Source organism: Ovis aries, chromosome 19, assembly GCF_016772045.2.
Source record: "Ovis aries strain OAR_USU_Benz2616 breed Rambouillet chromosome 19, ARS-UI_Ramb_v3.0, whole genome shotgun sequence".
NCBI classification, from domain to species: domain Eukaryota; kingdom Metazoa; phylum Chordata; class Mammalia; order Artiodactyla; family Bovidae; genus Ovis; species Ovis aries.
This window is the reverse complement of record NC_056072.1, coordinates 52,631,445-52,646,320: the sequence shown is the minus strand read 5'-3', so window position 1 is coordinate 52,646,320 and position 14,876 is coordinate 52,631,445. Positions and strand designations below refer to the sequence as shown.

General features: G+C 59.8%; 1 protein-coding gene across 2 annotated transcripts; it reads right to left on the bottom strand.

Moving 5' to 3' along the window:
- Positions 1–881: 881 nt before the first annotated feature.
- Positions 882–6,643, bottom strand: MYL3 (myosin light chain 3). Of its 2 annotated transcripts, XM_027957729.2 has the most exons (7): positions 6,450–6,643; positions 3,990–4,017; positions 3,697–3,846; positions 2,737–2,910; positions 1,487–1,564; positions 1,335–1,377; positions 882–1,129 (listed from the first exon to the last, which is right to left on the bottom strand). In XM_027957729.2, the coding sequence occupies exons 1-6, from the start codon at positions 6,588–6,590 to the stop codon at positions 1,349–1,351; spliced, it is 600 nt and encodes a 199-aa protein (XP_027813530.2). In that variant the 5' UTR covers positions 6,591–6,643; the 3' UTR covers positions 882–1,129; positions 1,335–1,348. The 2 variants fall into 2 exon arrangements, with proteins under 2 accessions (XP_027813530.2, XP_060258913.1); XM_060402930.1 differs by having other exon boundaries at positions 882–3,846.
- Positions 6,644–14,876: the final 8,233 nt, after the last annotated feature.

Below are 14,876 nucleotides of genomic sequence, written 5' to 3'. Positions count from 1 at the left end.
CCCAGGACAGGGAGCAGCAGTCAGGCTGGCACTGGTGGGGGCAGCGTATGCACCCCCGGTTGTCATTCCACACTTGTCTTCTGCTGAGAAGCTCAGGGCTGAGGAACCACTGGTGGCCCTAGGGTGCTGCCCCTCTGGCCGAGAATCACACCACAAGCAGAGAACCTCAACTTCCCATCCGTGTCAGGTGGGGGTCTAAGGCCTCCTCAGCCCTGACAGCCTGGGGACAATACTGGCTCCTCCCCCACCGCCCATTCCCACTGTAACTCAGGCAGAGCCGTTCTCCGCTCTGGGCCTTGGTTTCCCCACCTGTGACATGGGTGGCTCTGGGCCAGCGCCCCCCAGTTCCCTGATGGCTGGTCACGGGGTTAGATAGCCCGCACAGGACTCTCAGGCTGTTGGGGCATCCTTGTGTTAGAGGCCAGAGCATGACTGCTATCTCCAGAAGTTGGGGGTGGGGAGGGGAAGCAGTCATCCAGCTCAGCCCGGCGTCCTGGCAGGCAGGCGCTGAGGGTTTGGCACACCAGATGGCACAGTTTCTATGGGATAAGCTGGGAGGCGAGATTTCAAAATGATTCCCCCTCCCATTTTGTCCAGAGCTCACCCTGTGTGGCGGCGCGTAGATATTTTACAAAAGTCAACCAAAGGGCTACAGAGAAGAAAGAAGGCGGGAGGGGGAGGGCGGGGACTTCCCTGGTGGTTCAGTGATTTAAGAGTCTGCCTTCCAATGCAGGGGACGTGGGTTCAATCCCTGGTCAGGGAACTAAGACCCCACATGCCGTGGGGCAACTAAGCCCATGTGCTGCAATGAAGTCCCAGCATAGCCAGAGAAAAAGAGAAGGAAGGAAGGAGAGAAAGAGAGGAAGAAGGAAGCAAGGACGTTAGGAGGAGAAAGTAAAGAAGCCATTTATTCATGAGGCCCAAGGGGCGGAGACAGCGATGCAGTCACTGGCCAACCTAGCCTGATGGCAGTGATGACGGCCTGCAGGGAGGTCTGCAGGGTTGTGCAGAGAGAGCCTGTGTAGGCGTTTCCATGTGCTCCCCTCCGGCCCTTCACAACTCCAAGCCTCTGGTGTCCACATCACGAATAGAAGACGAACTGGCCCAGCGCCGTCTCTCCCAGGGCTCCCTGAGAACAAAGGTGGTCACAGGTTACTGCAGAGGGGGCAGCCAGACAGCGGGATGTCAGCTGAGGACTGACCCCCAGAGTTGCTGGGGCTGGGGAGGGGCAGCAGGGACGCTGGATGAAAGAGGCAGGAGAGGGACCACAGGACCGACATCAGCAGAGGTGGCAAAGGTGGTCCCAGGTTCGGAAGGGAGTAGGGCAGCCTCACCTGGGGTGAGAGGTTCAGCCGGCCATGATGTGCTTGACAAATGCTGGAAAGAAGGAAAGAGTGAGCTGCAGGGTCTGGCCCTGGGTAGCCAAGGGTGGGACCCTAGGACCCCAGTACCTCCCCGCAGCAGACTCCCTGCCTGCTGAGTTTACCTTCATAGTTGATGCAGCCATTGGAGTCTTCTTGCCCCGCCATCAGCTTCTCCACCTCATCTTCTGTCAGCCTCTCACCTAGCAGGAGTGGGAAGCTGAGTCAGCACTGTCGAGGTGCGAAGGGTGGGGGGACCCCTGACTGCCTCTGGACAGGTGGGTGTGCCTCTCCAGTATTCCCCATGCCTCAGATTGGTACACCCCGAAGCCTGAGCTGTCACCTGTCAGTTCTGAAACCAGGAGAATCAGTGACAAGTCAAAAAGAACAAGGCCTGGGGTGCAAGCCTGGTGCCCGCTCTGAGCCTAGACTCCGTCCATAACAGCACCATCTTGGTGTTCAGGTCCCCAGCACAGACTGTCCCCTGTCCTCAATAGGCTGGTGGGTCTCCCTCCATCAAGAGGAGACCAGGGAGGATGTGCAGGATAGACCTGGGGACCTTGGGGATGATCGGGAGGAGCCCTAGAGACACCACCACTGCTCCGCAGATAAGGCTGGCCCTTCCCTTTCCTGACTCTGTGCTTTTGTGTGCCGTGCTGGTCCCCGCAGTGGAACGCCCACCGCAGTATCCTCACAACTCCTACCTCCCCCAGCCACACACACTCACACACACGTACATAACCTCAGCGACCAGCGCAGGGCTGATCACACAGTGCTGCTGCTGCTGCTGCTAAGCCACTTCAGTCCTGTCCGACTCTGTGCGACCCCATAGACGGCAGCCCACCAGCCTCCCCCGTCCCTGGGATTCTCCAGGCAAGAACACTGGAGTGGGTTGCCATTTGCACTCAATAAATATCTGATGCAGAAAGGGTCGCTTTGAGCAGACACGATCTGAGCTCAATGAATATTTGCTGTAGGAAAAATTCTCTTTGCGAAGAGGACATTCCTGCCAGCCAGGCCCCTGATGGTGGGAGTCAGGATGCCCAAGAGGCAGGCACAGTACCTTCTCAGCTCCAGAATTTGACCTTGAGGCAACAAACACCAGGACTGGATTGACTGACCCTCCTTGGGTGCACCATCCCATCTCGCCCCATCCCCCGAGGCCTTTCAGCTCTGTGAGCTGCACCCACTGGCTTTCTTTATCCCCCACCTAAATTTCTAAATTCCCTGCATAGATTTTCTAGATCTCCTGCTGTGGAGGCACCTTGATGGCATCACCCTCCATTTCATGAGGGAGAAGCAGGCGGGGGACAGCGTGCTTTCTCCCAGATGTCCCCAGAAGGTGGGCTGGGAGTGGCGAGGAGGCCGCCCTCACCCAGCGTGGCCAGCATGTGGCGGAGCTCGGCGCCCATGACTGTGCCATTGCCCTCTTTGTCAAAGACCCGCAGCCCCTCCACGAAGTCCTCATAGGTGCCGGTGTCCTTGTTCTTGGAGATGTGCTGGAGCATGGGCAGGAAAGTGTCAAAGTCCATCATCTTGGAGTTGAGGTCTGCGGAGAGATGGCCGAGCACCTGGCTCTGAGGGGTGGGCGGGCAGCCTCCTCGCCATGTTTGACAATGAGGACCTATTCCCCTCACCCAGCTCCCCAGTGCACTCCACACCAGTTTGCCATTTACCAAGCGGTCCACCAGGCACTTTACAGTCAGCTGAGAAACGCATGACTGCCGTGGTGCTCTGCTGTTCATAAGAACAGCAGCACCACCATGGGCTGTCTAGCCCCTCTGTTCTCCTTTGGGGGAGCAGTTCTTCCTAGCACCTCGTTATTTTTCTTACAGACTCCACTCTCCCCGCCACCTGGGGTGGGACAAGAGCAGCTGGGCAAGTCAGAGACCTTGTCTGGGGCTTCTGTACCTGCGGCGGGGCCTTGGGTCTCAGTCTTCCTTGGGGCAAAGTGGGCAACCATCTCTGGCCAAGGCGGTGAGGGCAGCTGGCCCTGCCCCCTCCCCAGAGGGATGCCCAGGGGGCCAGGAGGGACAGGGCGAGCAGGTGGGAGACCCAGGCCAGGTCTCACACCTCCACTGGAGCTGGTTTGCGCTGTTGTCAGTCCCCGATGACCAGGAAGCCTGGCTAATGGGCATGAGGCCAGATGATACAGGGACCATCGCTGCTTGTAAGCAGCCCCCGAGGCTGGGCTCCAGGTCCTCCTCCAGACAATGGGAGGGTGTCAGAGGAATGCACAGTGGGGAGATTCCCATGTTGCCCACCCCCCGCCAGCGATGGCAGTCTCCCCTGGGGACTGGCGTTAATGGGGACATCTCAGGCTGAGCACACCCACCTTCCTGCTTTGGCTTCCCCAGGACGCGGAGCACCTCGGCCTGTGTCGGATTCTGGCCCAGAGCCCGCAGCACGTCCCCACACTGCCCGTACGTGATCTTCATCTCGCACTTGGGCGTGCGGTCAAACAGCATGAAGGCTTCCTTGAACTCTGCCGGGATGGGGCGTGAGCTGTGGACACTTCCAGAGGCAGCCCACCCGACTCGTCCCACACTGCTGGCGGGACTCTCAGCCTGGGGACCCAGGACCCAGCCCTGCAGCCCCAGGGCTCAAGACCCCCCAACACATACTCACCTTCAATCTGCTCCGGAGTAAACTCGATCTGAAAGGAGACCCCCCAAATTCTGAGTGCCGGGTTCAGAGGATGGGGCCAGGCCTCCTCCTGGTCACTCCACTCCATGGCCAGCCAGGGCCTCAACCCCTTGGTTGCCCCAACCTGTCTACATTTCAGGATCCCAGCTTCCACCGCCCAAGACCTCTTGAGGTCCACCTTGACTCCCACCCCCCACCTCCTTACCCCTCCTCACCTGTCCTACCTGACGGCCTTGAGTTTGTGCATACCCAGATCTGACACCAGTTAGGCCTCATCCGGGGAAGTGATGCGGAGGGAAGCCTTGTGCCCTGAATCTCCATCCCAGGGTGGGCCTTACCTGAGACCCCCTAGTCCTAGACAGACATGCCTGAGGCCACAGGATCTAACCACACTGGCTTTGCCAGCTCTGCTGGGCCTGGGGCCCAGTGGGCAAGTCTGTCTATGTGAGATGGGGGTGCCTCATCTCCCTGGGAGGGGTGGCAGGCGGCAGGAGGGGCTGGGCTGAAGGCACAGGCCAGAGAGCCCTGCAACATAAGAGCTCACCTACAGGAGGGGTGTGTGTGATGAACATGCGCATTCACACACCTGTGCGTGTGTCTGCCACCCCCACCCCCCCAGCCCTCAAGGCTGAGCACTGTCACCCACCTGGCCTCGCCTACACCTAAGTCTCACACACCCCCATTTGCAAGCCCAGGGCAGCCCCCAGCGTGGCACAGCAGGGGGCTGTTGAGTGTTTGCAAGACCATGGCAGGGGTACCTGAGGTCAGGAGGCCTCCTGGGACCCGGTTTCCCCCTGTTTCCCCCTCCTCACTCGATACCAGGTCTATTTTTATCACTGCAGTCACTCAGCCCAAGGTCAAGGGCGCACCAGGGAAAGGAGCTTGGGGGAGGGGGACTTGACTGGCACCTCGCCCACTGCGGCTCCTGTGGAGTCCCCGCCCCAGCGCACCCTAGCACAGAGCAGAATCCTGCCCCAGCCACCCTGCCGCGATGCCCCTCCCAGCCCTCCAGTTCAACCTTGTGTTGGGAAGACCCGACCAAGTTGTTTCTGGCCACCTGAAAGCTCCCTCCACCAGGAAGCCCGCCGAGATTAGGTGCCCTGGGGTCCTGGCCTGGCTTTTTGCAGGGTTCCCAGGAGAGACCTCATGAGTTCCTCTGCTCAAGGGCGAATCTGCAACCTCAGATCCAGGGAAACCACACAAAGCCACCATGGGCCCTGGGGTTGTCCAACCCTCTGCCTGTGGGATACACGCTTGAGGTCTGAGGGTGGTCGGGGTGCGGGCCGACTCCAGGGATCACTTGCTGCGAGTGGTTTCCGACAGCCTGTGAGGAGGGCTCATTGTCCCATTTCACAGCTGAGGAAATCAAGCCTTAGAGCAGCGACGGCAATGGAGCAGATTTGGGATCTGAACCTGTGTGCTGTGCTAAGTCGCTTTAGTCGTGTTCAACTCTGTGCAACCTCATGGACTGTAGCCCACCAAGCTCCTCTGTCCATGGGATTCTCCAGACTGAAGAATACTGAAGTATTCTTCAGAATACTGAAAATACTGAAGTGGGTCACCATGCCCTCCTCCAGGGGATCTTCCTGACCCAGGGATCGAACCTGAGTCTCTTGTGTCTCCTGCGTTGGCAGGCAGGTTCTTTACCACTGGCGCCATCTGGGAAGTGGAGATGGATCTGTGAGGACCAGCTGCAGTCTTGCTGGGGACCTTGAAGGGCTGGGACGGCTCCACAGGGCACCTTTGCCAGCAGCCAGGGCAGTGGTGGCCAGTAGCCAGCCAAGAACAGACGCAGGCGGGATGCCGGGTGCGTGCCACTATGTGGATGCCACAGGTGGCAGTCACGGTGCATTCTCCAAGTTTAGACTCTGAGAAAGACTTCTGAGCCAAGCTGGGGAAGGGCTCTTGGGGCCACTGGTCACAGCTCCACGACCAACTTTCTCCATGACCTACCCAGACTGGCTCAGCGTCGCCACCTCAAAGCTGAGGCCCCACCAGCTCTGGGGCTCAGGGACCTTGGCGGGGGTGACCGTGACCCAGCCTGAGCAGGAGGCTTGCTTCTCTTTGCTTCCCACCCTGTCTCCCCCCAGGGAACTTGGCATGGACTTAAAACCCCACAGTGTGACAAAAAAAGCCCCTGCCTGGCTGAGGGGGTGGGGGACACTGGCGGGCCCAGGATTCCCCAAGGATGTGAGGTCCAAGGAGAAGGACAGGGGAAAGTCAGTTTCCAACCACCAAAAAGACTGCCCCTTCAGCAACATTGGGGCAGTCCTGCCTGCTGTCTGACCACCGTCTCTCCTGCTGCAGCCCTCCTGATGCTGAAGCTTCCAGCTAGAGCTCAGTACTCACTTTCTGGAGCCCACTCTTCCACTGGGTAGGTCCACTCTGGGATTCACTTACCTACCCTTCCCTTCCTACCTAAAACACGGCCTCCGCACTCACCTTGATCTTGGAGGGATCAAACTCAGCTTCCTTGGAGGGCTCGGGTGCAGGTGCGGGTGCAGGTGCGGGAGCCGGAGCTGCAGCTGCTTTGGTGCCTGCCTTGGCCTCATCCTTCTTGGGATCTGGCTTTTTGGGAGCCATGGAGGCTGTGAGCACAGAGACAGGGGTGGAGAGAAGGAAGCCGAGAGCAGGGTAGGTGAGCCTCCTGCAACTGGCCTTTATCCCGCCTGGATACCTCATGACCCCAGCCCCACCCCTGCAGGGCACAATGGGGACAGGACCATAAAAGGACATTGGTTAGACTCAGGGGCTATTTTGGGGCCTGGGGAGGGCATTGTTCAAGCTCAGGAATGGGTGGGGGAGAGGGAGGGCTCTCCAGGCCTCCCAGTCACCTGTTGAGGAGAGAAGGGGGAAGGGTAGACAGAGGCCACTGCTCAGCCCGCATGCATACCCCGAAAAGCACACACACACACACACAAGGGCCTGCTGTCCCTTGGGAGGCCAATAAACTGAACAGGTGCGGCAGGATGGACCGAGGGCATGTTGGGTGTTGTGCTGGATGCCGAAGGACAGGGATTACCTAAGGGCACCCCTTGGGTTACACTTCCCATCTGCACCTCGAATTCCCTGTGTCTACATGAAGGCGGAGAGGGAGGGCCGTGTCTGTCCACATGCGTTGTCTGTTTGTCTGGGTGTTTGCATGCAGTGGGGAGGGTCTCTGCGTATCTCTGGTAGGAGGATCCGTGTCTCTGTGGGGCCCATTCCGGTCCATAGTGTTGCCTCTGTGTGTTTGGGTTGGGTGTTTATTGTGTCTGTGTGAGCGTCTGGCTCGCTGGCAGCTGCGGCCCCCAGCTCTGGGAATACCCTAAATGGCAGTAAAAGAGGGTCTGCTCCCTCGAGGGCCGTCACCCAGCCCGGTTCAGCAGCCCAGCAGCATCCACCGCCTCCTGCCCCAGCACCTGCCTGGCCCCGAGGTCAGCGTCTTGGTTTCTCCCTCGCTTCCTACGGCCCCTCTCCTACGACCCCTTTTCCCACACACATCAGGGTCTGCTCCCCACCAGACCCTCGTTCACACACCATATACCCTCCGCCTTTTCGCCTCCTCTGGTTGGCACATTCAAGGCGTGGCCTCACTGCACCCTCCCGGTCCCACCGCCCCAGGCTGCCCTCTGCCAACCTTTTAGCTGGGGCCCTGAGAGGGTCTGTGTCTCTGAAGGACCCCAGGGGGCTGGGAGGGGTGCCCCGGGGGTGTTCAGCCCAGGGCACCCCACCTTGTCCTACCCCCTAGTGCTACCCTGAAGTGCTAGCCCTCGGCGGATGGCAGTGACATTGGGCAGCCTAGCTGGGTGACCCTTGGGGGAGATGGGAGGGCAGAGGTGGCAGGAAGCCCTTCCAGGCACAGAACTTAGAGCCCTGGGACATCTTGCAAACACATTGGGCTCCGTTCCTTGCCAGGAGTCTGTGCTGGGGCGGGGGGAGGCGGGGGAAGGAGGTGTTCCCTGTTATTTTTAAATGCCTGGAGCCTTTGATAGAAACTTCAGAGGCATTGCCCCCCCTCCACAGGCCCCTGGGGATTTCCCAAGTGTAGCGAGGCGCTGGGGGTAGAGCTGGAGGGGAGGCTTCACCCCACCTGGGTGCCCCAGGTCTTCCTGCGGAGCCCAGGTCCCCTCTCATCCTGTCATTTGGGCTCCTGGTGAGGGGGGGGAACAGTGGGCCAGGGGTGGGGCCGGGTCCCCTCCTTGCTGGAACACAGGACGGTCCTCCCCTCATCTGGAGGACAGAACACCCACATCTGGAAATCTGACAACATCCGGCGCTGGGGGAGAGGCAAGTCTTTCACTTTTCTTCCAGATGTTTGGCAAGAGTATTGAGAAAGAAAGGGGTGGGGGAGGGTCCTCAGAGACCAGTCAGAAATACCACAAGAGGAGAAGACAGACAGAGGGGGACACACAGAGAGAGAGCTCTCTGCTGAACTCAGGACAACTGACTCTGGACGTCTTACGGAGAGTCCAGCCACGCACAGGCACAGCTAACAAGACACTACCCAACCCCCTTTCATTCATCGTGGGGGGAACATGGCGGACATACACAGGGGTGCCCAGACCCCCAAGCGCATTGATCCATCCGTATACAACTGCCATCCCCCAGAAACCACTCACACCAGCGAGCACGGGAGGAGATGAGTGACATGGCCTTCTTGAGGCTTGGGTCCCAGGTCTGTGACGGGGTGCGCAGACTCAGCAGGCCTACTGGAGCCACACAGCATCGCCTTCCTCTGCCTGGTGAGGGGGTCAGGCAAGGGGGCCCTTGGTCCCCTTCCCTCAAGCCCAGAACAGATACGGATCTGCAGTGGGGAGATTATGTACAGAGCCATCCTCCACCCCTTCCCCAGGACTCAGATGGAAGTCCAGACCTGGGCCTTTGACTGTCGGAGCTCTGATTCCTGGGGGCAGCGGTGCCCAGACTCTCCCCACAGGGCCAGTCTCAACCCATTACTAATGCCCAGCCCCCAGCAGGGACTCTGCAGGAATCAGCCCCCTTGACTTCCAGCAAGATGGACTGTGGAGGACAGGAGGAAAGCGGGGCGGGCAGGTAGGTGAACAGGGGCGGGGGCTTTATGACAGGGAGAGACAGGCATGGAGAGTAAAGACAAGCCACACAAGGCTTGGTGCTCACGCCTCTCTCCCAAGCCCCAGCCTGGGCTCCATGCCCTTTAGGAATGACAGCCCAGCAGACAAGATCCTGGCAGAGCCTGCGGGAGGAGAGGGAGTCTGGATCCTTCTCCTTTGACTCCCCCAGCTCCAGTGTTTGAGCTGTGGCCCAGCCAATGCAGATGGCACATTCCAGAGCCCTCTCTGGGGGCAGCCACCTTACTTCCCCCCGCCCCCGCCCCGCAGCTGAGGAACACGTGGGTCCCGACTTCTGAGGGGCCCATGGAGAGAGGCAGGAGACCCCTGGCCACACTGGCTTCCTTCTTAGTTCTTTCCAGACCCCATGCCTTTGCTATTTCCTCCTCCTGGTGTCCTTGTTTAGGACCCTGGCCATGGCTTGCTCCTTGTCACCTCCAGGTCTCAGTGAGATATCACCTCCACTTAGCAGCCTCCTCAGACTGCTCTGGACCAGCTCCACCCGCCTTGTGTCTCACCCTGAGCCCCCATGCTTGCACCGTGACATGAGGCTGCTCCCTTGCTTCTTATGTGCGCCCTTTTCCTTGAATGTCAGTTGGCATAGGAAGAATTTTTGGTCTTCCAGGGCTGCATATCCACAGGGTCTCAAACAGAGCCAGCAGTACCCAGTAGGCACTCCATAAATGTTGGATGAGCTGATGTCCCAAACATCTCAATTTACCGACCTCTCACAGGAAGACTGGAACCCTTGGCCACACCCCATCCCTGGAGTAGGGCCAGGGGAGATTTGCTGATGGAGCAGCAGTTCTGGTGTCTGCCAGGGGCGCCCCGGACAGCAGTGCAGCCAGCAGCTGCCCCTCAGCCCACCTGCCACCCCCTCAGCTTAGGCCTGCTCTTCACGACACTCCCATCCATTCTGAGACTCCTCTCAAGAGCCTGAAGCTGTGGGGACGGTCAGAAGGTACAGGCAGTGACCTGACCATAATGACCAGCCAGCAGGGGGCGTAGAAGGGACAGGAACTGGTCTTTGGATCCTGAACCCAGACCCTGGAACCCAGGATCCCAACTCAGACCCAAGACTCCAAATCTGGAGCCTGGAATGCCAAGCTCAGATCCCAGACTCAAGCCTCAGGATCTGACCAAACTTAGATCCTGAAACCCCAAACCCACGACCAGACCTTACTCTGAAGACCCAGACCCCAAAACCCAGGGTGTCCAATCCAGACCTGCCACCCAGACACCAGACCCCAGACCAAGGATTCAAGATTCTGAAAACAGAGTCCAGATCCAGGGCTCAATACCCAGGATCCAATTACTCGAAACCCAGACTCCAGACCCCGTAAACCCAAACCTAGACCCCAGAACCCAGACCCACGAAAGCGGCCACTGGTTTTCCAGATGGACACTGCCTGCTGCCCGGTGCAGACAAGGGCGGGGCTGGGGAGGGATGGGCTCCTGGCAAACAACAGAGGGGGAGAGCTTGGCAGACCTTCCCGCCAATGTTCAGAGGGGCTTAAGGAATGTCCCTCATCCTGTCACAGCCAATTAGTGAGCTCAGAATATGGTGGCCACATGCAGGGAGCAGTGGAGAGTGCAGAGAGGGAGGGATGGGTAAGGCCTGGCTGTCCCTGGGGCCCAGGAACCAGAGGCAGGGAAGGGGGGTCGGGCTCCCCACGTGCCCTGTCCCCCAGGCCGCAGGCTCCGCAGGCCGCCCTGGCCCGCCCAGGACCGCCTCTCCTGGCCCACGGCCCCTGGGCTGGGACGTGGGCCCAAACTTCCCGGAGGAGTCAAGAACGCGGCCTGGGCCAGACCCAGAGCCTTAGAAGTAGGTCAAATGTTGCTGTGCAGCAGGTCTCGGGGACCCCATTTGGGTGGGGGCAGGCCCGTGGGCGGCAGTCACCCACCAGGGCACACGCGTATACCCACACAGATGTGCGCTCATCGCAACGTGCTGGGCGCGCATAAACATGAACCCTGCGCAGAGCCCCTAGTCCCTGACCAACTGCTTAGATGAGGGGACCGAGGCCCCAGGAGGGGCGGGAGGAGCTGCCCAGCCTCTCTGGCTACAGGCGGCACGAGGCAGCCACGAGGACCCAGAGAAGGAGAGGAATTTGTGCGCCATCCCACGCTCCTGGAGCCTTGGGTGAAAGTCTGACTCCAGGGAGGACTTCCCAGCAGGGTTGCTCTGCCACCAACAGGATGTGGCCTGCTTCCCGGAGGCACAGCCCCAGGCCTTGAAAGATGGGAAGCAGCGGCCAAGGGGGAGGCCGGAGACTTCTGCTGCTCTTGCAACCCACCCTGGCTGGGCCTGGTTCCTCTGGGCCTCAGTTTCCCCATCTGTACAATGGCCGTGGGTGGGGCCCAGTGATCCCGAGTTGGAGGACAGTCACTGGCCCTGAGCAGTGATGAGCCCATCCCCACCACCCCCACACCACACACAGACAACTCTGTCCTCTGCAGGCCAAACACACCCCTCAGGCCCCTCCCTCTGCCCACTGTGCTGACGGGGACCAGATGCTCCAAACTTGTGGTTCTGGGGGTGGGGGTGGCAAGGCCCAGCGGGCTGGCAGGCAAGCCCTGGGTTTGGCCCAGGGACCTATAATCAGCTCCTGCCCCTCTGATCCCGGCCCAGGACTGACGCTTGGGGCTGTGGTGTCCTGGCCGGCTGTGGCCACGGCCGCTATATTTGGGAGCCCAATTGAGGATGAGGGAGGGCTGGGCGGGAGGCAGCCTCCAGGGACCAGCGCCTCAGGGGGGACAGGGTGGGGGACACTGTTGTCCCCCTCTCCTTGCAGGAGGGCTCAGCCTTGGCTACAGGGACCCACTTTGGGGGGGGGTGTACTCTGCTGTCAGGAGCCCAGCCTGAGGGGACATCAGCCTTGCCCTCAACGGCTGGTCTAAGGAGGTAGATTGGAAATCTGAGTGCGTGAGAAAGGGGTCGGCGGGGGGGCAGGGGTGACAAGATGAATGAGAGTGGGAAGGAAAACAGCTTTCACGGGGTAAGGTTTGGGGGAGAGGAGTCTGAGGTGGGAGGGATAGGAGAAGAGGGTGCCAACATGCTACGCAAAGGGATGGAGAAAACAGAGCCTTGATCCTGGGGTCCCAAGGAAGGGAGTGAGGTGCAGCCTAGCTCTGGTTCCCCCGTTCTCCCTGCTGGTGGAGCTTCTAGAGGGGCTCGGCCCCTCCCCCAGCATGGCCTGTGGCCTCCCTGAACTGCCCTGGACATTCCCCGCCGCTGGGCCAAACCCTGTACCCTCCCACCAGCAGCTTCCCAAAGAGCAAATATTTATTGTCCTTGGAAGAAAAAAAAAGAGTCCCCTTTTAGGATCAGGGTCTGGGAGCTGCTACTGAGGCTTGCAGGGGCTCCGCAGCGGCCCGAGATGACCACCTAGAGGCTGAGGGCAGAGGAAGGAGGGTGAGCTGGCCTCAGGGGAGAGGGGCCAAGTGCCCCAGGGTGCTACTGGGAGGAGGCTCTGCCCAGGTTTCCATCTCCCCAAGACTGCCCCAGAACGGGTCCAAGAGGGTATAGTCGGCGACCCCAGGGCATGAGGTATGAACGCGTGTGTGAGTGGGTAGATGGGTGCAGTCCGTGTGTGACAAAACGCATCCCTGTGTGCACGGAGATGGGAACACACACGGGGTGAGATCTTGCGGGCGTATGTTGTCTCGTGTGCTCACGTGTATTACATGAGGCTGTGACCCCACGTGTGTAAGAAGCATGCCTGGGCGCGCCTGGATCTGTGTGCGTGTCCATCTGGGAGCCCGTTCATCTGTTGGCATGGGGCGGGGTAGGGGCATGTGGACACAACCTCTGTTGAATGGGCAATTCAGTCAAAAATGCAAGTAAATTTAGCAGGGGGAAAAAAAAAAACCCTGTCAGTCAGACGAGAAGTCTGAATTGGGTGGTTGTTTGACTGGATGGACCGACTGTCTCAGGCAAACAGTTCACGCTGGCTGCGGGGAGGAACCAGCTCCCCTGGGCCGTCATGGAGAAACTGGAGACGGGGACCCTGACTGCGGCAGAGACCAGCCACAGAGGCTGACAGAGAGGTGGGGACGGGCCCAACAACCCCGAGGTGGAGACAGGGGCGGGAGGGTCCTTGAGGTCGGCCAGAGACAAAGGGAGCGCGCAGGGCAGGATGGAGCTGCCCAGAGCCTGCAGACAGTGCGAGTGCACAGAGCCCTCCGGCCCCAGCCTCAGCCCTGTGCCCAGTATGAGGCAGACTCAGTCTTCCCTTCCACTCCCCCTAAGGCAGCACCAAGTGGACAAGAAGGGCTCATCAACATGGGATGCAGGAAGAGAGGGCGGGATGGGCGCCACAAGGAGGCAGTGACAGGACTGTAGGGCAGGGAACAGGGATGGTGGGCGGCGGGTGAAAGCAAGGCGGCGAGGAGGAGGTGAGGTCGGGGTGAGAGAAGCCGAGGCAGTGGTGGCCGGGAGGGCCGCTCCCCGTCCCCTTGCAGGCCGCACCTAGCGGTGGTGGCCCCACCAGACCCCGGCTGTCCCCACCCTACCCTACCTAGCACCAGCTGTGTCCTTGCCTCCAGTGGCCACACAAACACCCTCTGTGGCTCAGGGTGTGGAGCTGCATTAAAAATGGCCCAAGCCCCCGGCCAGGAATAGTCAGGGTCAATTCCCGTACCTGCTGGTGTGGGTATTTATATCTCTGCGGCCCGCCTACCCGCTGTATTTATGTCTGAAGTACAACACACACATGTGCATCACACACCACACAGACCCACACACACATTCACAGGGTCCCCTGGTCAGGCTAACCCACCCGCACTGTGTGTCTGTGTCTGTCTGAAGACACCCACTGGTCCCTGGACGCTCCCCCCAAGCCACCTGATCCCTTTCTATCAACTCTGGGGCCGACCGGCATCAGAACAAAGTGCGTGCGTGCACTGATGCACGTATACGTACTCACAGGCTCACGGTCGCTCAGGAAGCCTGCCCGCAGGTGCTCGGACCATGAGCCGGCACACTCCTAAACACACACCTTTAAACACAAACCCTCACACTCTGTAGATGCCTTTGCACACACCCTCATACCCAGGTGCACATACCCTTTGCCCACAGATGCCCTTTGCACGCGAGTGTACACTCATTCACGTGCCTTTGCATACACACACCCCTGACACCTCACACCTTCAAACTTGTGGTGTAGAAAGAGCTCTGGGTGGGAATTAGAAGCTCTGGGAAGTAGGAGAAAGGCAGAGGGTGAGAGCAATGAGGGCCCCATAGCAGGCCTGCCTGATGATGGGGTCTGGGGGGCAGTGTGAGTGCACATGCATGTGAGCTTGAGCGTGTGTGTCCACAATCCTGGAACCTTTCCATGGCCTCCCCTCCAAACCCCCTGGAGAGCCATCCCTATCCCCACCCCGTTCACAGAGGGAAACAGAGGCCAGAGCAGAGCAGCTGGGCCTGGGGAGGTCAGCATCCCCAGGTTCGGGGCCTGCGAGCCTTAGCATCTGTGTTGTTCTTGGAACGCCCGGGCCAGATAAGGACCAGGGTCAGAGCTCGGCTCTCGTGGGAAAGGACTCTCCGGAAGGCTCCCGATCCATTCCTTTCCCAGATGTTGGACCCCAGAGCAGGCAGTGGGAGGGCAAAGGGGATGACGGGGAATAGTCAAGGGCCATTGCACTGGGCTGCAGAGCTGCAGGGAGACCACGGCAGATTCAGACTCACAAATGCCCAGGAATTCGCAGTGACCCCCTCAAACCAGTCCAGGGACCTCCAAGCATGGGGGCCTGGAGGAGAGACACAGAGAGGACACCCAACCCCCAGCTCTCTGCAAAA

Excerpts from the sequence above, each read along its gene's own strand:
- MYL3 (XM_060402930.1), bottom strand. The coding sequence starts at position 6,590 with ATGGCTCCCAAAAAGCCAGATCCCAAGAAGGATGAGGCCAAGGCAGGC. Across the intron at positions 4,018-6,449 it reads TTGATCCCTCCAAGATCAAG|ATCGAGTTTACTCCGGAGCA; the intron begins GTGAGTGCGGAG and ends GTCTCCTTTCAG. Across the intron at positions 3,847-3,989 it reads TACTCCGGAGCAGATTGAAG|AGTTCAAGGAAGCCTTCATG; the intron begins GTGAGTATGTGT and ends CCATCCCGGCAG.